We start from the raw sequence: 17,598 nt of genomic DNA on the forward strand, positions 1-17,598 counted from the left end.
GAGCACAAACGGTAAACAAAAGGAAAAAATTGCATCCGGCCAGCATCTTATATCATAAAGCCCGAAAATAACAAAATATTGCAAATTATCTTAATTCTGTTTATTATATTATACTTGGTGACAGAATATTGAGACAATATTGATTGCCGTTTCCCTACGGACAGTCCTCCCTGCTCTTCACACACTGGGTGCTGGTCTCGCTGACCCGGATTTTCTTGTCCTGGGGGCAAGCACAGCCAGAGACACACATCATGAAGCAGAAGAGTTGTTCCTCTTTCCCGCAAACCTGCGGACACGCGGAACCGCAGGAATACCACCGCAAATCTCCCGGACATATTGCAGTTGGTTTGGATTGCACCAACTTCATAACTAAATATGAATAAATTGTAAATGAATAAAAATCTAATAATATTATACTCGTATTGTAGTATCTACTGTCACTTTGTATCGTTACGGTGACTAGAGACTCGTTTTGAAAGAAGAGTTAAGAAATTTAAAAAGAAATTGGAAAGCAAATCAGTTTTATACAATTGCCTATGAACAAGAATGACTTCACACAAACAAACGTTGGATAATGGTTTTCTCAACTAATGGCACTTTTTACTTACACTGGCAGTCTATCCAAACTGCTAGTAAAAGTACAAAGACAATCACGATCTTCATCTTCTCAAAGGTGCCCTGAAAATAGAATGGTTGCCAATCAACGATAGACAAAATACATGAGGTAGTATTAGATTTTAATTCTTATGCATTTTTTTTTTTGGTACCGGTAAATGAACAATTCAGTTTACATAAATGCCTTTTTTTGGCAATTTTAACGATTCATTGTGATTATATCTTTAAACGTACACTATGCTTAAACATTGAGATAGCAGGAAGTAGCTGGAAGTTTGTGACCACAGGAAATATAGGTCTTGTGCATAATATGAAGCTGCACACTACATATGTTTGTGTTGTGATTAGATCGTTTCTTAAAGACAAAGCCAGGGGTTAAAAGTGAGAATGAATACCATGTCACTGGGCTACAGCAAGAATGGATTCTCATTTTTTTACAATAAACTTGCAAGAAAGACGCAAGAGCAAATACAAATGTATATGCATACGCTAAGAGCCTGCGTCTTCCAAAATGGCTCCACTAGAACTATAATAAAATATCTTGAATCTTAAAATATCTTGGTAAAGTAATCTGGGGATCAGTGCATGTATGACATGAGCGAAATTTCATGTTACCAATTAACAATTACCTTACTTTTCCAGTGCTAAATTCAATGAGACTAGGCGGGTAGTATACGACGATGCTGGTGATAGATAAGAGTGAAACTTGACGCTTTTTTAACTCCATTGTATAATGAGCGGAACATTCGGAGTACGATATGAATATTTATTGTGACTGATAACGCAGTATGTCATTACATGTAAGTCCTTTCAGACAACAACGGCCAAAGGGTTGGAAGCCAGAGTATTTTTTTTAATTCTTAATTGAATCAACGTTTGCATGTACATGCGGCATCAACTTTCAACTATCCAACGTTTTCATGTAAAAGCAGGTACTTGTGCGTATTTTAATACAAACCATCGACTAAACACAAGTAAATAGTTTTGAATGCTACTTTTACTCACCGTTGCAATTTCCAAACAATCGACTGATCTACCTGTTGGTATCCAACAGTAACCTTTTCAAGTTTGATTTAAATTGATCAGAAACAAGAGTTATCTATCGTATGTTACAGTCGTCTATACTTGAATGAGGATATGCTGGCGCAATATCACATGACACAGCTAGTACACGTGATCACAAGCCACCGCCCTTTAAATATTACGTCAAGGCAATATTATTCACTTGATGTTGATGTACGCTGTTGTTCATTCTCATATTACCAAACATTTGTCTCTGTGGCACCCACTATAGAAAACGGAAGTTAGCTGGCTTTCAGAAAATTCTTGTATTTAACACGGTTAAGGTGCCCATAGATGACTAACGTGGAGTGGGGAAAGACCAACTAAGTTTAGGTGCCATGGTGAATTCAGAGACCCAGACTCGGATGTTCCCTCCAAACCCATTAACTCTTAGAGGTACACACGCTTCAGGAAGTCAGTGAATTAATTTCGATCATCTCGGCAGACAGGTCTAATGTGACCTTATCAGTGAAAACCACATGATTCCAGAGTTGGTATCTGAAACGGCTGATGGCCTCCAGTTCAATGCAGACAAGGCTTAATTGGGACCGTTTGCCTCTCAATGGCCTGTCCCCTGGTTGTACGCTCTTGAAGCCCTGAGTGTGGACTGTACGTACTGTAGGCCCACCATTATGGGCAAAGTTTTTGAATACAGTTGGAAAGGTCCTTTGTGACACAAAGATCTATTTGGCAATGTCCGATGTTTATTATTATTATTATCATTATTATGTGCATGTAGATGTATTGTGGTGGTCTTATAATTTGTAAAAACGTCAGTACACAGCAGTCGTTGTAACATGTATAGTAGCATATATGTGATTGAAAAGAATCAACAGAAGACACTCCAGTGTTTGATAAACGTAGGACTTTGTGTTAACATTATAGATTATCTGTCTTACCTAGATAAAGCACATTCACCAAGTTTACATTGGCTATGGTTCCACGATTTTACGATTTTAAGAAACGGGTACCCACGTAGATACATTTATCAGTTATCGGAATTATCAAACTCGAAATACATGGCACGTTGGTTATCTATAACATTAAGGCCTACACTACACGTTTTAAAATGATGTCCATTCATGTAGTGTAGGCCTTCTTAAAAAGTGCAAAATGAACAATAAAGTAAAAAAGGGGGGGTAAGAAGCGTTCTATCCTTGAGGTTATAAAGGTTAAATGAAGTTAAATGAAATTAAAGGATATCGCTAATCTGCGCCGATATATTATGACGGTGAAAAGCTGCGGCCAGGGATGGAGCGACAACAGCTAGCAGTCTAAATCTTTCAGATTTTTTTGACACTTTGAAGTAGTCCTCCAACATTAGAGACTTAAATAGGAGTTAGTTTAGAGTTAATGAATAGGTTTGTCTGACTAAAAGTGTATTTTACTTCCTGTTATAATACTTGGCATAAGTTCTTCTTAAACTGTGACAATAATATAAGATAGCTTTCATAGTAATTCTGTTTAAGTATGTTTTAACCAGGCAGATTGTGAGTTGTCTGGGTGCGTACAACGTTTCAGCCATATGCTTTACTGAATTTGTGGCAATCAGCGTCTAGTGAATTAAAAAGAAAAATAAAGCATACCAGGCCAACATCTCACATCACAAAATCACAAACTATTGGAAACAACCTTAACGTTGTTTATTTTTTTTTTTCATTTCCATTTTAACCACACTTGTGGACAGGATATTGAGACAATACTGATGACCGTTTCACTCTTCCTCCTCCTCCACCTCCTGCGGGCAGTCCGCCATGCTGGCCACGCACTGGGTGCTGGTCGCAGTGACCCTGACCATGTCCTTGGGGCACGCGCAGCCAATGACACACCTCTTGTGGCAGGTTTCTGGTTGCTCTTGTCCACAAACCGGTGGACACGTGGAAGCGCAGAACCTCCACTCCAAATCCCCTTGACATCGAATAGGAAAATTGGTTGGTCCCACAATCTCTCCTTGAAAAATAACAATAATGAGTGCAGATTGTCATTGTGACTCATTTGGTTGTACATGTATTCAGTGGGATCATTGGAAATGTAAAATAAGGTTCTAGTTGCTAAAAATCTAACCAAACATTGAAAAACAAACAGTTCTGTACACCTGTTGATAAACAACAAAAACAATTGACTTTATCCATATCACCGTAAAACTTTATTTGCTAAACTGATAATAATGTCATAAGGTGACTTACTCCTACCGGAACAGTCTGTCCCAACTAGTAATACAACTAACAAGGTAATCACGATCTTCATCTTAACAGTGTTGATCTGGAAATATAACCATCTAAAATTTTTTTTTTTTTTTAAACAACGTTTATTCAAAAGAATGAAGTGGAGGCAAGGCGCTGGAAGCATTATATGCTCTCCACAAAATTAAATTAAATAAGTAAATAAATAAATAAAACAAATGGATAGGTATATACATATATACAACAGAGTAAATGTAAAACTTCATATATATATCAGGAGCACAAGTTAAGTACAGAAAGAAAGAAGAGGAAAAGAGATAATACCTATTAAGTGATAACAAAGTTTACGAGAAGAAAATTTGCAACAGTGTCGAAGATAATTTCATTTTGGGTGGGTGATAAGGATTTATGACCGTAGAGAAATAACGACAGCTTTTCTTTTTGTGTTTTGAAAGAGGTCTTGCTTGCATGTAGAGTTTCATTTATTTTTTGGTAAAGGGGAGGGTACTTTGAATTGAGTAAAGGGCATCTGAAGAAAAAGTGAAGAGGGGTTTCAAGGGCACCACAGGTGCAGTGTGGTGTATCAATAGTAGTCCAGTTATGCCTAAACAATTCTGCTCTAAATAAACAACCGACCCTCGCTCTGTTAAGAATTTTTTCATGATTTCTGTTCAAGTTTAGTGTTGTTGTTGAAAGCGACCCAGCAGTGAGGTGTTTTTTTATCGAGTTCTTGAAAGATGAGAACCATCTAAAATAAACGAAAACCAAAATTTTTTGGCTTAGTTCGTGGTGTTGTGATGTTTACCTCAAACATTTTGATTTGAAATGAACAAATGAATACGTTTAAACCATGGTGATTTCGTTTAAACGCTTCACCTCAGTTTTAAATATTTTCCACCAGAATTGCAGTCTTAAAGGTATGATAAATTGTTTTTCGGTGGTCCTTCATTTTGACTATTTCTTGAATATGGATGAGTTAATATGATATACGGGTGCATATGCATGTAAAATCTGAATTGATTTGGGGTCCAAACCGCAAAATATAAACACAATGTGGCACACAGTGTAAAAGCAACTCTCTAGATTTTGAGCAAATCATTTCACAACCCTATGATCGACCTATGATAGTTTTGCACATCATAAGAAAGAACGTATTCCTTGAGCAACAATGTGAGTGGTAGATAGTTCTGGGATGAATCCTTTTTTATTTAGAATCAAAACATCAAACTGGTGAATGGTTGATACGTAAGAGCCATATTCTTTGTTTTGCAAGTCGTGTTTAATAGGATTTGTCCGACCTGTTGTCTGCATCAATATGAATCCACGTACGCACAGGTGCCAGGCGAAAAGGGATTTGCGGGCAATGTGCGAGCCTAAGACTGCTATATGCATTTTCGCATCCACGAAACTTAAATGTAAGGTGTTACTATTTCATCCTGCGATGTGAATCTTTTTCCTTGAATCGCTTTAGGTCAGCCGTCATTTTTTAAATTTGAACAAAATTAAATTGTGTTTTATGAGCCAAGCAAAACCCTAACGACAAAAAATACCGCCTAGTCTGCAAATTGGGGACATCTGGCGAACACCCTGCTCATCAATATTATGGAATTCAAACGTAAAGGGCTGATCATATTATTTGGCTGGACTGTGACAAGCCAGTAGAGTGAATTAAAAAAAAACTTTATAGGATGATTTGCACCTTTAAAAATGCGTTAATTGACAGTGTTTTCAGACAATAGCATCTTCTTCCCCTCTCTATGAAAATTTTGGTCAGCTAATTTTAGAGTATAATTGATTATATTAATATAATTAATTGAAGCGATTTAGCGTGTGGTTGATCCCCGTTCAACTAATCAACAAAATAAAACGTTTACCCCACGGTCTCATGAACATTACTACGAACGAATGATCTAAATTTTGCCATTACTCACCGATTCAATTTCCAAATAGACAACAGATCGTCACGTCGTGCTTAAACAATATACCTGGCTGTCTGCTTCACAAGGATCAAACCCAATATCTCGTAAGACCAGATGTTATTTCGCGTTTATATGTGAAAGTGTCTGCTGGTCTACTATCACGTGACACAAGTTACGTCATCGCAAGAAAACGCCCTTTAACAATGATACCATATGACAGTGTTTTTTATGCCTAACATTCTAGTGTGCTTAGTATATGCACCGCTCTTAAAGTTGCATCAATTACATTGTGTATGCATCTACTTATACAAGTATTATCCTTCAACCAAAATTTACAATATAATATGGACATGATCAATTTTGGTGTCAGACTTAAGAAATAAATGATATATTTCTCAATGTTATGACCGCTAACGGCCTGACTGCGTGTTTCTAATCACGTACATATTTGGTTTTAAACGATATAAGGCATATTAGTTACTCTACAATATAAATAAGGGGAAAGCATAGATTCCGTGCTGTTCAAACCAACCAATCGTTTTCCATGTGTCCATTTTCCATAGTCAATATCCGCAATGATAACTTCTAGGTTTCACTCAAGATTCAGTTATGATATTGGACGTCCAGTCTATTAAGCATGCTGGCGCTTACATTAATTCATCATCACAATGAAAAACCCTATACTAATAACATGATTACTTTTCATTCGACGCACGTGCTCATCTTTTGTTATATGTAGTTTAGGTATATTGTTTTAAACGCCAGTTTATGCTCTTAGATCAGGTAAGTAATAGACAGACGTTAGTAAGGTCTGTTGCTTATAAAAATATGCATATTTCTTATGACATTACATCTAACCATATACTCGTATTTGCTTATACACTTTGTATGAAATGAAAACGATGTTGATCTCACATCACAAACAGACTTTTTTGTAAAATACGACAGGATGGATGTACCTCCTGCCAGTATTGCACATCAAAGCCTTTGAGTCTAGACAATATCAAACAAAGATCGAACCAAAGTCAAAGAGATACAATTTATTCTTTGATCATTTGCATGAAAAGGGAAGGGTTAACATAATTATATATATGATCATGCCTGGACAGTTTTGACTTATAAACATAGCCGGATTAACACACGTGACCATAAATAGACAGTTGTGGCTTGAAAACAGAGGTTGATTAACACAGCAACCGATAGTACATACATATGCATATTTGGCACGGTCCTCGCGCTTTAAGGGGGGGGGGGGGGGCGTAATTCAATGAATTTATAAATGTTGCCGTGCAGTTGTATTGACTTTGAGTTTGGTGTCTGACCAGATAATGACCATTTATTAAAATCTTTGTCTTGCGTCCAAATAAAAATCCAAAACACGATCAACTACGTACTGAACTCAACTTAGACAAACGGATTACTGTATATGTAGTTAATTAACATTAAAATAAATCACGTTTATACAGATCGACAACATCACACCAATATTATATGATTATTTACTTTAGCAATAGAAAGCATAATATATATTCTATAAAGCGTTAGTTTTGACATTGGAGTGCATGTGTTACCACCTGAAACTGAATGCTCTCCCATGATTGTGAGTGTAATTTATTTTATAGGTTTTGCTTTAAAAGTCTTAGTAATAAATATTGAAGAAATTTAGCCACACTAAATGTGTTAATTTTTCGTAAGTTGGCTATAAAAAGCGGAACAATTTGTAACTTTTAACCAATAAGAATGCCTCTATTGCCGTAATAAAGCTATCTTGACCTTGACTTTTATAATGAACTGTGTCGTCTGCTGAGCAGTACTCGCTAGCGTTCTCCTAGCTCCTACATGTAGCTTTCCTTTTCCTAACAATAGTTACGGTCAAGGTAACAAAAGAGATGCGTCAATTTGATTGCTCCTATTGGATGGCTAACTCACGGCACTGAAAGGAAAAATTGTTCCAGTCTAAGTATTCAAATCATGGCATAATTTCAAGGAATATATGAAGTCAATTACTTTTGAACATTTGGGATTTATAACACTTCTAATATTTTACACTCGCAAAAATGGGCTAGTATTTTCATTTGTGTTGGGAAAATATTGAAGTGAATTTGGACATAATACCTTTAGTAACCATGATTACAACAAAATAAAAATAATGAAATACATAAATCAAATTCCAAATCTATAAACCACATCGCAAAGAAAAAAAGGTACCTGCAAACTAAACAATTATCACTAAACAGAATAACTTGGCTAGAAATTCAGATTTCAAATCTAATATTGTAAGTGGTAAAACTACCTGCGTAAGGATATATGTTACTCCCTCTACTTTTCATCCTTTAAAGTGCACAGTGGCGAATTCAGTAATGAAAGAGAGTTGGAATCGCTTCATCTTTGATGTAAAACGTAGCTATTATACACGTAGCTGTGACAATGTATAAATAAAAGCAGCGACCAAGGCGGGGGGAGAAGCCCAATTCTTTTTTTTATATTTGAACTTGCAAGTTATGTTCCATATACGAGACTTACATCACAATTTGAATAGAGTTATTTAATCAGTTTGCCTGGCTTCTTAAATAAAAAAATCGTGGGCGTAAGTTGTTTGTTTTGTTTAATGTGGGTAAATACAAAGTTAAACCATTTGCTTTATTGACCTTCTAGTTATAAGTAAAAAGAAAAATAAATCGCACCCGACCAACACCTATATCACAAAGTGACAAAAAATTGGTGACAATCTTTACGTTGTTTATTGCATTTCATTTTTGAACCAAACTTGTTTACAGAATATTGACACAGTAATGTCGGCTGTTTCACGCGTACTGCGGACAGTCCTCCATACTGTCCACGCACAAGATGCTGTTAGCGGAGACCCTGACCTTGTCACCGGGGCACGCGCAGCCACTGACACACATTTTGTGGCAGCCTAATGGTTGCTTTTGCCCGCAAATCGGCGGACAAGCAGAACCGCAGGAATTCCACTCCAAATGTCCACGACATCGTTTTGGAACACGTATGGGTACATTGGACACTCGATGCACTAGAGGTTAATTGAAAAGAAAATATAGAATTATGAGTATTTTAATTAACATATCGCTATTGAGACTTATTGAATATACTTATTGCTATCATTGAAGTGATATAAAAGAACATAACAAAAATCTGACCAATTATGGGAAAGATAAAACGGTTTTATATAGCTGTCCTTGGACAAAAATAATTGCCCTTTTCCATGTTAACGTTGGATTCGTTTGATGAACAGAATAATAACACAAAGCCACGTACAACTACAGTCTGTTCCAACTGCTAGTACCACAAGCAAGACGATTACGATCTTCATCTTTTCAGTGTTGACCTGGAATATAATGATTTAATATAAAAGAATACCAAAATACCCCCGGGGCAGCAGTAGTGGCTCTTTCTCTCCCCCTTTCCTTCTCTGCCTCTCTCAGCCATATTATCCCAATACGTTGGTGCCACATCCCGGTTGAACCAACTCTTCTGACGTTTTTTCCGCTCAGAAAATGTCAATCGAACCTATTATTCATGCATGTAACTGATATTTTACCAAGGATATATTTAACGGACAGATTTGACGAATAAACAAAATTAAATGGTTTAAAACCTAACAGAAAGGAAGGTAGCAAGGCGTGAAGTTGGGTGACAAAATGACTCCCAGATTTTTTTATTACAGTAAACAGTGTTTTTTTTTTATTTTGTGTACATTACACGTTGAATCAAGGCGTGCACCAACATAAAACACATTAGATAACAACTTAGAGGACAAAATTGCAAATGCATTAAATAAACAGGTTATTTCAGACAACAATGGCATCTTCTTCCAATCGCATGTAAGATTTGGTGCGTGAATTCTAAGTTCAAGTATGTTTAACTATATATGAATATATTTAACTGGATAGATATTAACGCGTGGTTGATCCGCTTTCAATATTAATCAACAAAATTAAACGTCCTCGATGGTACATATTCTAATAAAAACAGTTCCATCGACTGGACTACAATAGAATCATCTCAATTTTGCCATCACTCACCGTTGCAATTTCCAAATAGACAGCAGATCTTTGAGTTGGGTACCTGTAAGTCTGGCTCAAAAGGATCAATACCGATTCCCCATAAAATGATAGACCGGACGTTAATGTCGAGTTTAAATATGCTGGTGCAATATCACGTGACAAAAGTCACGTCATCGCAAAGTATCACCCTATTACGACTTTATCACGGCATAACAACCCCATATTTACAAGATATGAACACTGATCAATTGCGGTCCAATACTTGAGAATAAAAGAATGCTGGCCGCACACTTGCTTTTATAAATTACATGTAAGGCATTAAGCGATATAAGGGACGGTACAGAATGATGGAATTATGAAAAGGCAATCAAAAGAAAAGAATACTTTCAAGCCAACCGATTACTGAAATTTATTTCGAACTTCTGTGATGCACGTGATCGACAATGATTGCCCAAAATTTATTCGTAAGTCACCCTGCTAAAAAGTTAAATACCTAATACCAAACACAGATATGGTTTCCAAATAGGCCCTTATAATTGAGGATACTTCGTACGTGTGCTGAACTTTAGAATGATAACTTCTAAGTTTCACTCAAGGTTCAGTTATAATATTAGACATCCAGTCTGTTAACGTTGTATACATGCGACAGAATGCTGATGCTTACATCAATTCGTCATCACAATGAAAAACCCTATACCATTATATGACTTTTTTATTCAACGTTTGTTCTCATGTACAGAGGCCTTTCCTAAGTTGTCATAGGTAGCTTAATTTTTTGTTTAAAAAGCCGGTTTATGCTCTTAGTTCAGGTAAGTAATAGACGGACGTTGGTCACATATCAAACATATACATATATCTAATTAAATGATATCTAACCACATGCTCGTATTTGCTTACACGTCGTATGAAACGAAAACGACGTTAATCTCACATTGCATATAGACTTTTTGTAAATATGATAGGATGCTACATTGTACTACCAGCATTGCATCTCAGGCTTTGTGGCTATAAACAAGATCAAACGAAGATCTGAAACAAAGGCAATGAGATGTTATTTAATTATCATTTCATCATTTCATCAAAAGGGGAGAGTCGCTATAGATAACATGAATATGTTACCGTGCACGGACAGTTGTGACTTTGAAACCAAATCAGATTAACACAGCAACCGCTTGCACATACACATCTATTTGCCATGGTCCTCGCTCTCTAAAGGGTCACGCTGTCAATCCACACAATTTTAAAGAAAACGGAAAATTAAAAATGTTATCATGCAGTTGTTTATTGACTAGTAGTTTGGCTTTTCAGTATTTTTTTTTTTTTTTTTGAAAAATCACCATAAATTTGAATATGATTACCCAGTATGTCTAGAGTCCATAATAAAATCTGGAATATGTTCAACGTAATCCTGATATTATACGAACTCAACTTAGACTCATACAATATATTTTGTTTACTAAGCGTTCAAACGAAACGGATTTATTCAAATTTATGACTTAATATCAATAAAATATTATTAAACACATGTAGCAGAAACCATAATACATAGTCTACAATGCGTTAGTTGTGATATTGGATTGTGCCTATTTGAGGTACCGTCGAATTAAAAGCATTCCAACGGCTGTTCTTAATCTCATACGATGTAACGACGCAGAATAACGTTTTGTCCCCGCGGTGTTTGGGGTTGATTTTTAACAGCAATAAGTAACCTGCACCGTATGGTAATAATCTAACAAATCAATAATCTTCAGATCTTTTTTGCTGACTACATATTTAATAGTTTTAGTTTGGATATAATAGTGCTACTTGTAACGCATTGACTTAAAATACATTTACCAAATTTCAACACACCATATACATAACATGTTGTCTAAGAATAAAACATGTACCCACATATTGAACAAAAACCATTAATCAGAGGCATTTGACTACAGAAATACAGGTTTCAAATCGAGAATTGCAGGATGTCAACGCCACATAGCCTCTGGTTCTTAAATATCACACACTGTGCAGGCTGATCACTTCGACTCAACTCTTACTAAAATATTGATACACGGGTCCATTATATTAACCAACAAACAAAATAATCAGTGTTTTCGAATTTAATTATCTACTTATATGTTAAATAATTCTTGTTGACGTGAACATTCACGACAAGTGTACTTTTTAGACCAAAAGAATGTATTTAAGTTTGGTTGAAAGGTAGGCTGCCGTTTATGAAAGTTTTCATTTAAGAAACTAGCACTCCTCTCTATTTGTTACGCACCATGATTGTCATATTAACATTTTAACACTCTCAATTGCCATCCCTTCCAATCATTGCTGGAATTAACTATGCTTCGTAGATGTCATTTTCCACGAAATGGACATGGTCGTCCTCGGGCACATCAGTGGGACAGTAGTTTAAATCACCCCCGTCCCCATATAGAGAATTAGTTACCAAGGTAACGTCATTGTCACTCGAATAAAGGTCATTAGTTTCATATTCCACATCGTCTGGAATGTCATTAAAGTCCCCAGCGACTTGATATATGGTAATGCCGTCATCACCGCCAACTTGTTTGAAGTTACTGCCAGGACTCCTGTTGGTGCTGCCACCAAACTTGTTTTTTCTAAAACTCTGCTTTATTGGTTTTGAATACAACTCACTCAAATCATCGGAATCTTCGTCCGGTGTATACTGATCATCACTAGCGCCGTAATCCGGTCCGTTGGTTTTCCTGAGCTTCACTGGTTGTGCATACAAAGCACTCAAGTCCTTGGAGTCGAGATGGATTTCTGATGTCACAGTGGTGTCGTCATCACATCCACTGTACATGGGATTAGCCATTGGTCGACTGTGAGAACGTGCTATCTCGGGGGATTGTGTCTTAGATCGCCTGATGTATTTAAGATTTCAGATTGAGTTGTGCAATATAAAATCAATTCCAATAATTTTTTTGACTGGCGAAACAATGACAACAGGCCTGTAGCCAGCAAATTCAAAAGGGGGGTTCTTTTCTGAAAAAGTGGACCTTTTACAATGAAACTTGTGTACCTAGATAAAATTTTACCCAAAATGGACCTTTTCCTCACAAAAGGGGCGGTTCTTTCGAACCCCCCGAACCCCCCTTGGCTACGGGCCTGGACAATGTAATAAAAGTTTTTCCAATCGCAGTCATAGAGATTTGTGAAAAATTCGCTTGAATAAAATCAAAGTCCGAATTATTTTGAATATAAATGAGGCCATTGTATCTGTGAAAAATACCTTTCAGAGATGGCTCAAATGCACTTCTTCATTATGTTGAGGAATTTCCCCCGATAATGACGTAAATACAATAAAGATACTTACTATTTCTTCCATTGTACATCAATCAAACATTTCTTACAAAATATTTTTTATTTGCTTCAACTTATATTTTATTATTTATTTAATATGCTTTTTGCAATGTATAAGGTAGCCCATGTATCTTTCAGACAACTTTTTTGATACGCCATATCGTTTCCAGTAGTGATATTACCTTCTTTTGAGTACAAAGACCGTCACACCTGCAATGGCAGCGAGCACGAGAACCCCAGTGGCGCTCCCAGCGGCAATGCCAACAGTAGGTGAACCTGTAATGTAATTTACATGTTTACAATTGAAATATGCTGTATGATTTTACAACTAAAATGATTCAAGTTGGCACATGTTAGCTACATTAAAAAAGAATACCCACAGGTAAAATTAATATGAACGGTTTCTGGCCAACTCTCATGTCTTCTATATTTAGTGTGATCGCATATTATTTTTTTCATTAGCAGGGTTACCTTTATCTGTTTGTCTCTCTTGTGCTCTGTTGAATTTGGAACCATCGACTCGTGATGTTGATGAATTATTGCCTTAGAAATTAAACAATATAAATCGTATGAAAAAGCGCAATATATGTAATTTATGAAAATCTTTTTCTTTCACACTAAACTTATCATACAAAAACAGGTATTTCTTTAAGTAGTCAGCAAAAAATTTTTTCTCTTAAAAGGAATTGCAAGCATTCACTAACTTTTCCAATCTGTTGTTTGAACCAGTATTTTATACACAGTCGATCTCAAAACCCCAGTGGCAGTTACAACTTCATCTTTCATTGTTGATATTTCATCGTATTTTCCTGTTGTCAACAGCGTTTCTGTTGACGGCTGAAAGGTATTGGTAGTCGGGGCAATTGGTTTTGTTAGAGGTGTTGTATTAACTTCTTTTGTGGTCTGTGTCGTTGCTTGGTTCATATCTATTGACGTTCGCATCGTAGTCGTAGTGGAAGAAGTCGCTGAGGTGGTTGATGTAGATTTGCGAGACGTTGCTGAAGACGTTGTGGGTACTGCAAAATAAAATGTAGGCATATGGTTATGTATTCAGTACAGGAAAATAGTATGTTTTCCTTATTCTGGTTACCCCGTCGATTATGAAGAAAATGTCTTCTTAACTTGTGAAATACGGCCCCGTTTTCCAGTAGCTAATGCACACACACACACATGTACACATACATTGCTTCACAATCCATGTTTCTTCATTCATTAGGACACAACTTCTTTTCAAAGTATAGTTTCAATATGACTTAAATGACATGGAATGTTACTGTTTTAAGGTAATTGTCAACTTGAAAACGGCTATTTTTCGTCACATATTGCAGTTATATATATATATATATATATATATATATATATATATATATATATATATATATATGAAGCAATACAATGTGAAAATGTGAATTATTGCAATGAATATTTCATGGTAAATTGAATTTGGATGTTCTTGCGTTTTTATTCCCCTATATATCGATTATGGTCCAGCCTGATCCTACCTTTGCACAGGCCACATGAAGACCGTCCATATACGCCGCACTTCTTATTATCTGCTGAAAAAATATCAGTCAAATATCAGTATATGTACAAAAAATTGAAAATTATAAAAAAAAATATGACAGTGTCTATAAATGTTACAGTTCATAGCACCACATACCTAACGGTGCATGTATACAATGTCATCGGTAGTTAGTGTGGATTATTTTTCAATGAAATTGGCAGATTTGTCAAGACATGTATATAAATAAAGCACTTTCAATTATAAAAAAGATTTTACGCCAATGTAACCGACATATAATAATTATATTCATGTCGAATTCAGGCCTACCCAACTACCAGACTCGGCACCTAAGGATCCTGAATTAACCGGTATATCGGACCACACTACCCATTTTCAAGGTGTGTGTCAGATCGCATTTCTGAGTATCAGCCAGAACACGGTCAGCACTAGATCATATACGGCAGCGGGACGGAAGTGAGTAATCCAACATGGCGGCCCCCAGCGCCGCCGCAATCGGCAATCCTCGGCTCATTCCGCAAGCTCCATACTAAACATACTTATTGTCGAGTGCGGAGACATCCGAGTAGTTCCGAGTGGCGCCGCCGAGACATTTATAGGCTGTAGTTTTACAGCAAAATATCTAGGAAAATATACATGTATGCTATATCCCTAGGGATTCTTTATTGATACACCTTCACATATAAGGTACAATCAAAGACAGTAGGGCCTACATCTAACTATAGCAGAGTAGCCTACAAACAAATGAATAAATATACATACGTGTTTAAAAATGGGCCGAAGTACAATCATAGAGGTAAAACAGACAACTCCAGCTACAGATACGTAAATTTGCAGGACGTGGAAACGCATTTAGACCCAATTAGATAAATGTATATTAATACTAATAAATGAGTTTATAAAGTGATATATATATAAAATGTGTAATGATAATCTACAGGCGATGAATTTAAATACAAACACTGAAAAGAGTACAATGTATAAGAGAGGGTTTGTTCCCTTTGTTGGAAGCATCTATTTACAAAACGCATAACCATTCTAAGAATATTTAAGTCTTGAGCACCCATAAGAAAATTATACAGTTCATTAAAGCTGAAGTCGCCTATAGCTAGGGGTAGGAACTCTGACAGCTGCCCTCTGATGGGATCACGTATTGAATCATATGCTTTGCACTCTAGCAGGAGGTGGAACTCATCTACTTTATTCAAATCGCAAAGTTTACAAAATCCTAGGTATAATACGATTAAAAAATAAAAAGAAAAATTAAAAAGTAAATAAAAATTATATGCTATATACCTAGTTATTATACGATTAAAAATTGAACTGTGTTTTGATCAGCACTACAACATTCGACTATCAGCCTTAGCATCTCGTCGCTAGGGACCGCCATGTTGGATTACTCACTTCCGTCCCGCTGCCGTATATGATCTAGTGCTGACCGCCAGAACACCGACAGGATGAACCCTGACATGCTCGGCTGTCACCTTGATTGGATAGTAAACGATTGTCGTAAAATCGCTATATGATTTTAAAACCGGGTGCATAATTTTAAAAGCCGCCTAGATGAACCTTAGACTGCCACATTAATCTAATACAATGCAAAAGAGCCCTATCAAAAGTGGTTAAAACATTCAAACCGAATGTCGTAAAGTCCCCATATATCTCCATAGAGACAATAAAATAGAGTACTCTAAAGTAAGAGTACAGTTTAAGGTTATTCAGCCGAGCGTGGATGAGCCCGCAGTCGTGCTACAAAATTTGTTCTGGGGTATGATACTCCGAAATGAGATCTGACACACACCTTGAAAACGGGTAGCGTGGTCCGATATACCGGTTAATTCAGGATCCTTAGGTGCCGAGTCTGGTAGTTGGGTAGGCCTGGAATTGTTCAGTAGTAAGAAATTGCAGTGCTGGGAGTAAATAATGTGGACTCCAATATGTTTTTATTCTAGATAATATACTAAATAAGATTTGTTGTAAAACTAAATAACCTTAAGATTGAAAAAAACACAAATTAAAGAAATAGAATCATGTTATATCTAAATCTACAGAACCCATGAAAAAAGATTGACTTACCTGAAGTATATTCATTTGAATATCCAGGATATATACGGTTGTCAGTATTAGATTTAGGAAACCTTCCGCTCCAAGCTCCATATATGACATTAACCTTAGATGGAGAACCAACACACGTTCACATATGTTTTTACAATTATATAAGCAATCATCGAGACAACATGTCTTCGAAAAGAAACTACACTGCAGATATAACTCTACTTTGAAACACGACACGCTGAAGGTCACACGGCCGTAATCCGCCAGACCTCCACTTATAAATAAAAAACTTCTGAGAAATACAAAGAAATACAAAAACAATATTAATGGAAATGACACAAAATCACTTACATAGTCGAATCTAAAGTAATCATGTGACCACGAAGATGATAAGAAAACATTGATGCACATTATCTCTCCCAATGGCCATGGCGATGAAAGGGTAAATGTGTCTAAGCTGGAAAATAAAATAAACTATTGACCGACAGGTATATAAATGAGATGCTTTTTCCCCTTGATCTACAGAGGGTTGCATACAAAGTCAAATATAAAATCAAATACAAGCATACAAAGTATAGGCGTTAAAGACAATATCATGAAGTAGTGGTCAGTATATACCCCCACAACACTGGTCGACATTTTATGTCTCCCCTGTGCCATCAGGCTGCTGTTAGAGATTCATATGAGATCTAATAGATACCTATTTCATAAATCTGTTATATAATCATGGGTGGCGTGGTCGCCGTGGGATTTTGACCATATTTTTAACCGTTATATAAATTTAAAAGAGGTGGAAAAGATAGGTGGTTCAAATAACTGTCCAAGTTGAAGGGGATGGGGTAATATAAGCGTTACAGTGGCTGTAGGATGAATGTACCCTGGTTGACCAGAGATTGGCA

General features: G+C 36.3%; 3 protein-coding genes and 1 long non-coding RNA gene across 6 annotated transcripts; all 4 read right to left on the reverse strand.

The window, feature by feature from the left end:
• Window positions 1–71: 71 nt before the first annotated feature.
• LOC106157316 (uncharacterized) lies at window positions 72–1,744 on the reverse strand. The gene is made up of 3 exons (XR_015335283.1): window positions 1,621–1,744; window positions 609–678; window positions 72–369 (listed from the first exon to the last, which is right to left on the reverse strand). It is a non-coding gene; the product is annotated as an uncharacterized LOC106157316 (long non-coding RNA).
• Window positions 1,745–1,857: 113 nt separating this feature from the next.
• On the reverse strand, window positions 1,858–6,057 carry LOC106162259 (SCO-spondin-like). 2 transcript variants are annotated; one of them, XM_013539478.2, is made up of 3 exons: window positions 5,792–6,057; window positions 3,870–3,939; window positions 1,858–3,627 (listed from the first exon to the last, which is right to left on the reverse strand). In XM_013539478.2, the coding sequence occupies exons 2-3, from the start codon at window positions 3,922–3,924 to the stop codon at window positions 3,392–3,394; spliced, it is 291 nt and encodes a 96-aa protein (XP_013394932.1). In that variant the 5' UTR covers window positions 3,925–3,939; window positions 5,792–6,057; the 3' UTR covers window positions 1,858–3,391. The 2 variants fall into 2 exon arrangements, with proteins under 2 accessions (XP_013394932.1, XP_013394931.1); XM_013539477.2 differs by having other exon boundaries at window positions 2,795–3,627; window positions 3,864–3,939; window positions 5,792–6,040.
• Window positions 6,058–8,290: 2,233 nt separating this feature from the next.
• Window positions 8,291–9,905, reverse strand: LOC106157326 (SCO-spondin-like). The gene is made up of 3 exons (XM_087016350.1): window positions 9,823–9,905; window positions 9,056–9,125; window positions 8,291–8,810 (listed from the first exon to the last, which is right to left on the reverse strand). The coding sequence occupies exons 2-3, from the start codon at window positions 9,108–9,110 to the stop codon at window positions 8,584–8,586; spliced, it is 282 nt and encodes a 93-aa protein (XP_086872476.1). The 5' UTR covers window positions 9,111–9,125; window positions 9,823–9,905; the 3' UTR covers window positions 8,291–8,583.
• A 1,262-nt stretch (window positions 9,906–11,167) lies between these two features.
• On the reverse strand, window positions 11,168–15,249 carry LOC147761071 (uncharacterized). 2 transcript variants are annotated; one of them, XM_087014550.1, is made up of 6 exons: window positions 14,954–15,249; window positions 14,625–14,675; window positions 13,827–14,138; window positions 13,594–13,665; window positions 13,305–13,398; window positions 11,168–12,683 (listed from the first exon to the last, which is right to left on the reverse strand). In XM_087014550.1, the coding sequence occupies exons 3-6, from the start codon at window positions 14,062–14,064 to the stop codon at window positions 12,137–12,139; spliced, it is 951 nt and encodes a 316-aa protein (XP_086870676.1). In that variant the 5' UTR covers window positions 14,065–14,138; window positions 14,625–14,675; window positions 14,954–15,249; the 3' UTR covers window positions 11,168–12,136. The 2 variants fall into 2 exon arrangements, with proteins under 2 accessions (XP_086870676.1, XP_086870675.1); XM_087014549.1 differs by having other exon boundaries at window positions 14,625–14,678.
• Between the last annotated feature and the right edge of the window lie 2,349 nt (window positions 15,250–17,598).

The sequence above is a fragment of the Lingula anatina genome, chromosome 6 (genome assembly GCF_051362555.1).
Source record: "Lingula anatina isolate TDL-2025a chromosome 6, LinAna3.0, whole genome shotgun sequence".
Lineage (NCBI taxonomy): Eukaryota > Metazoa > Brachiopoda > Lingulata > Lingulida > Lingulidae > Lingula > Lingula anatina.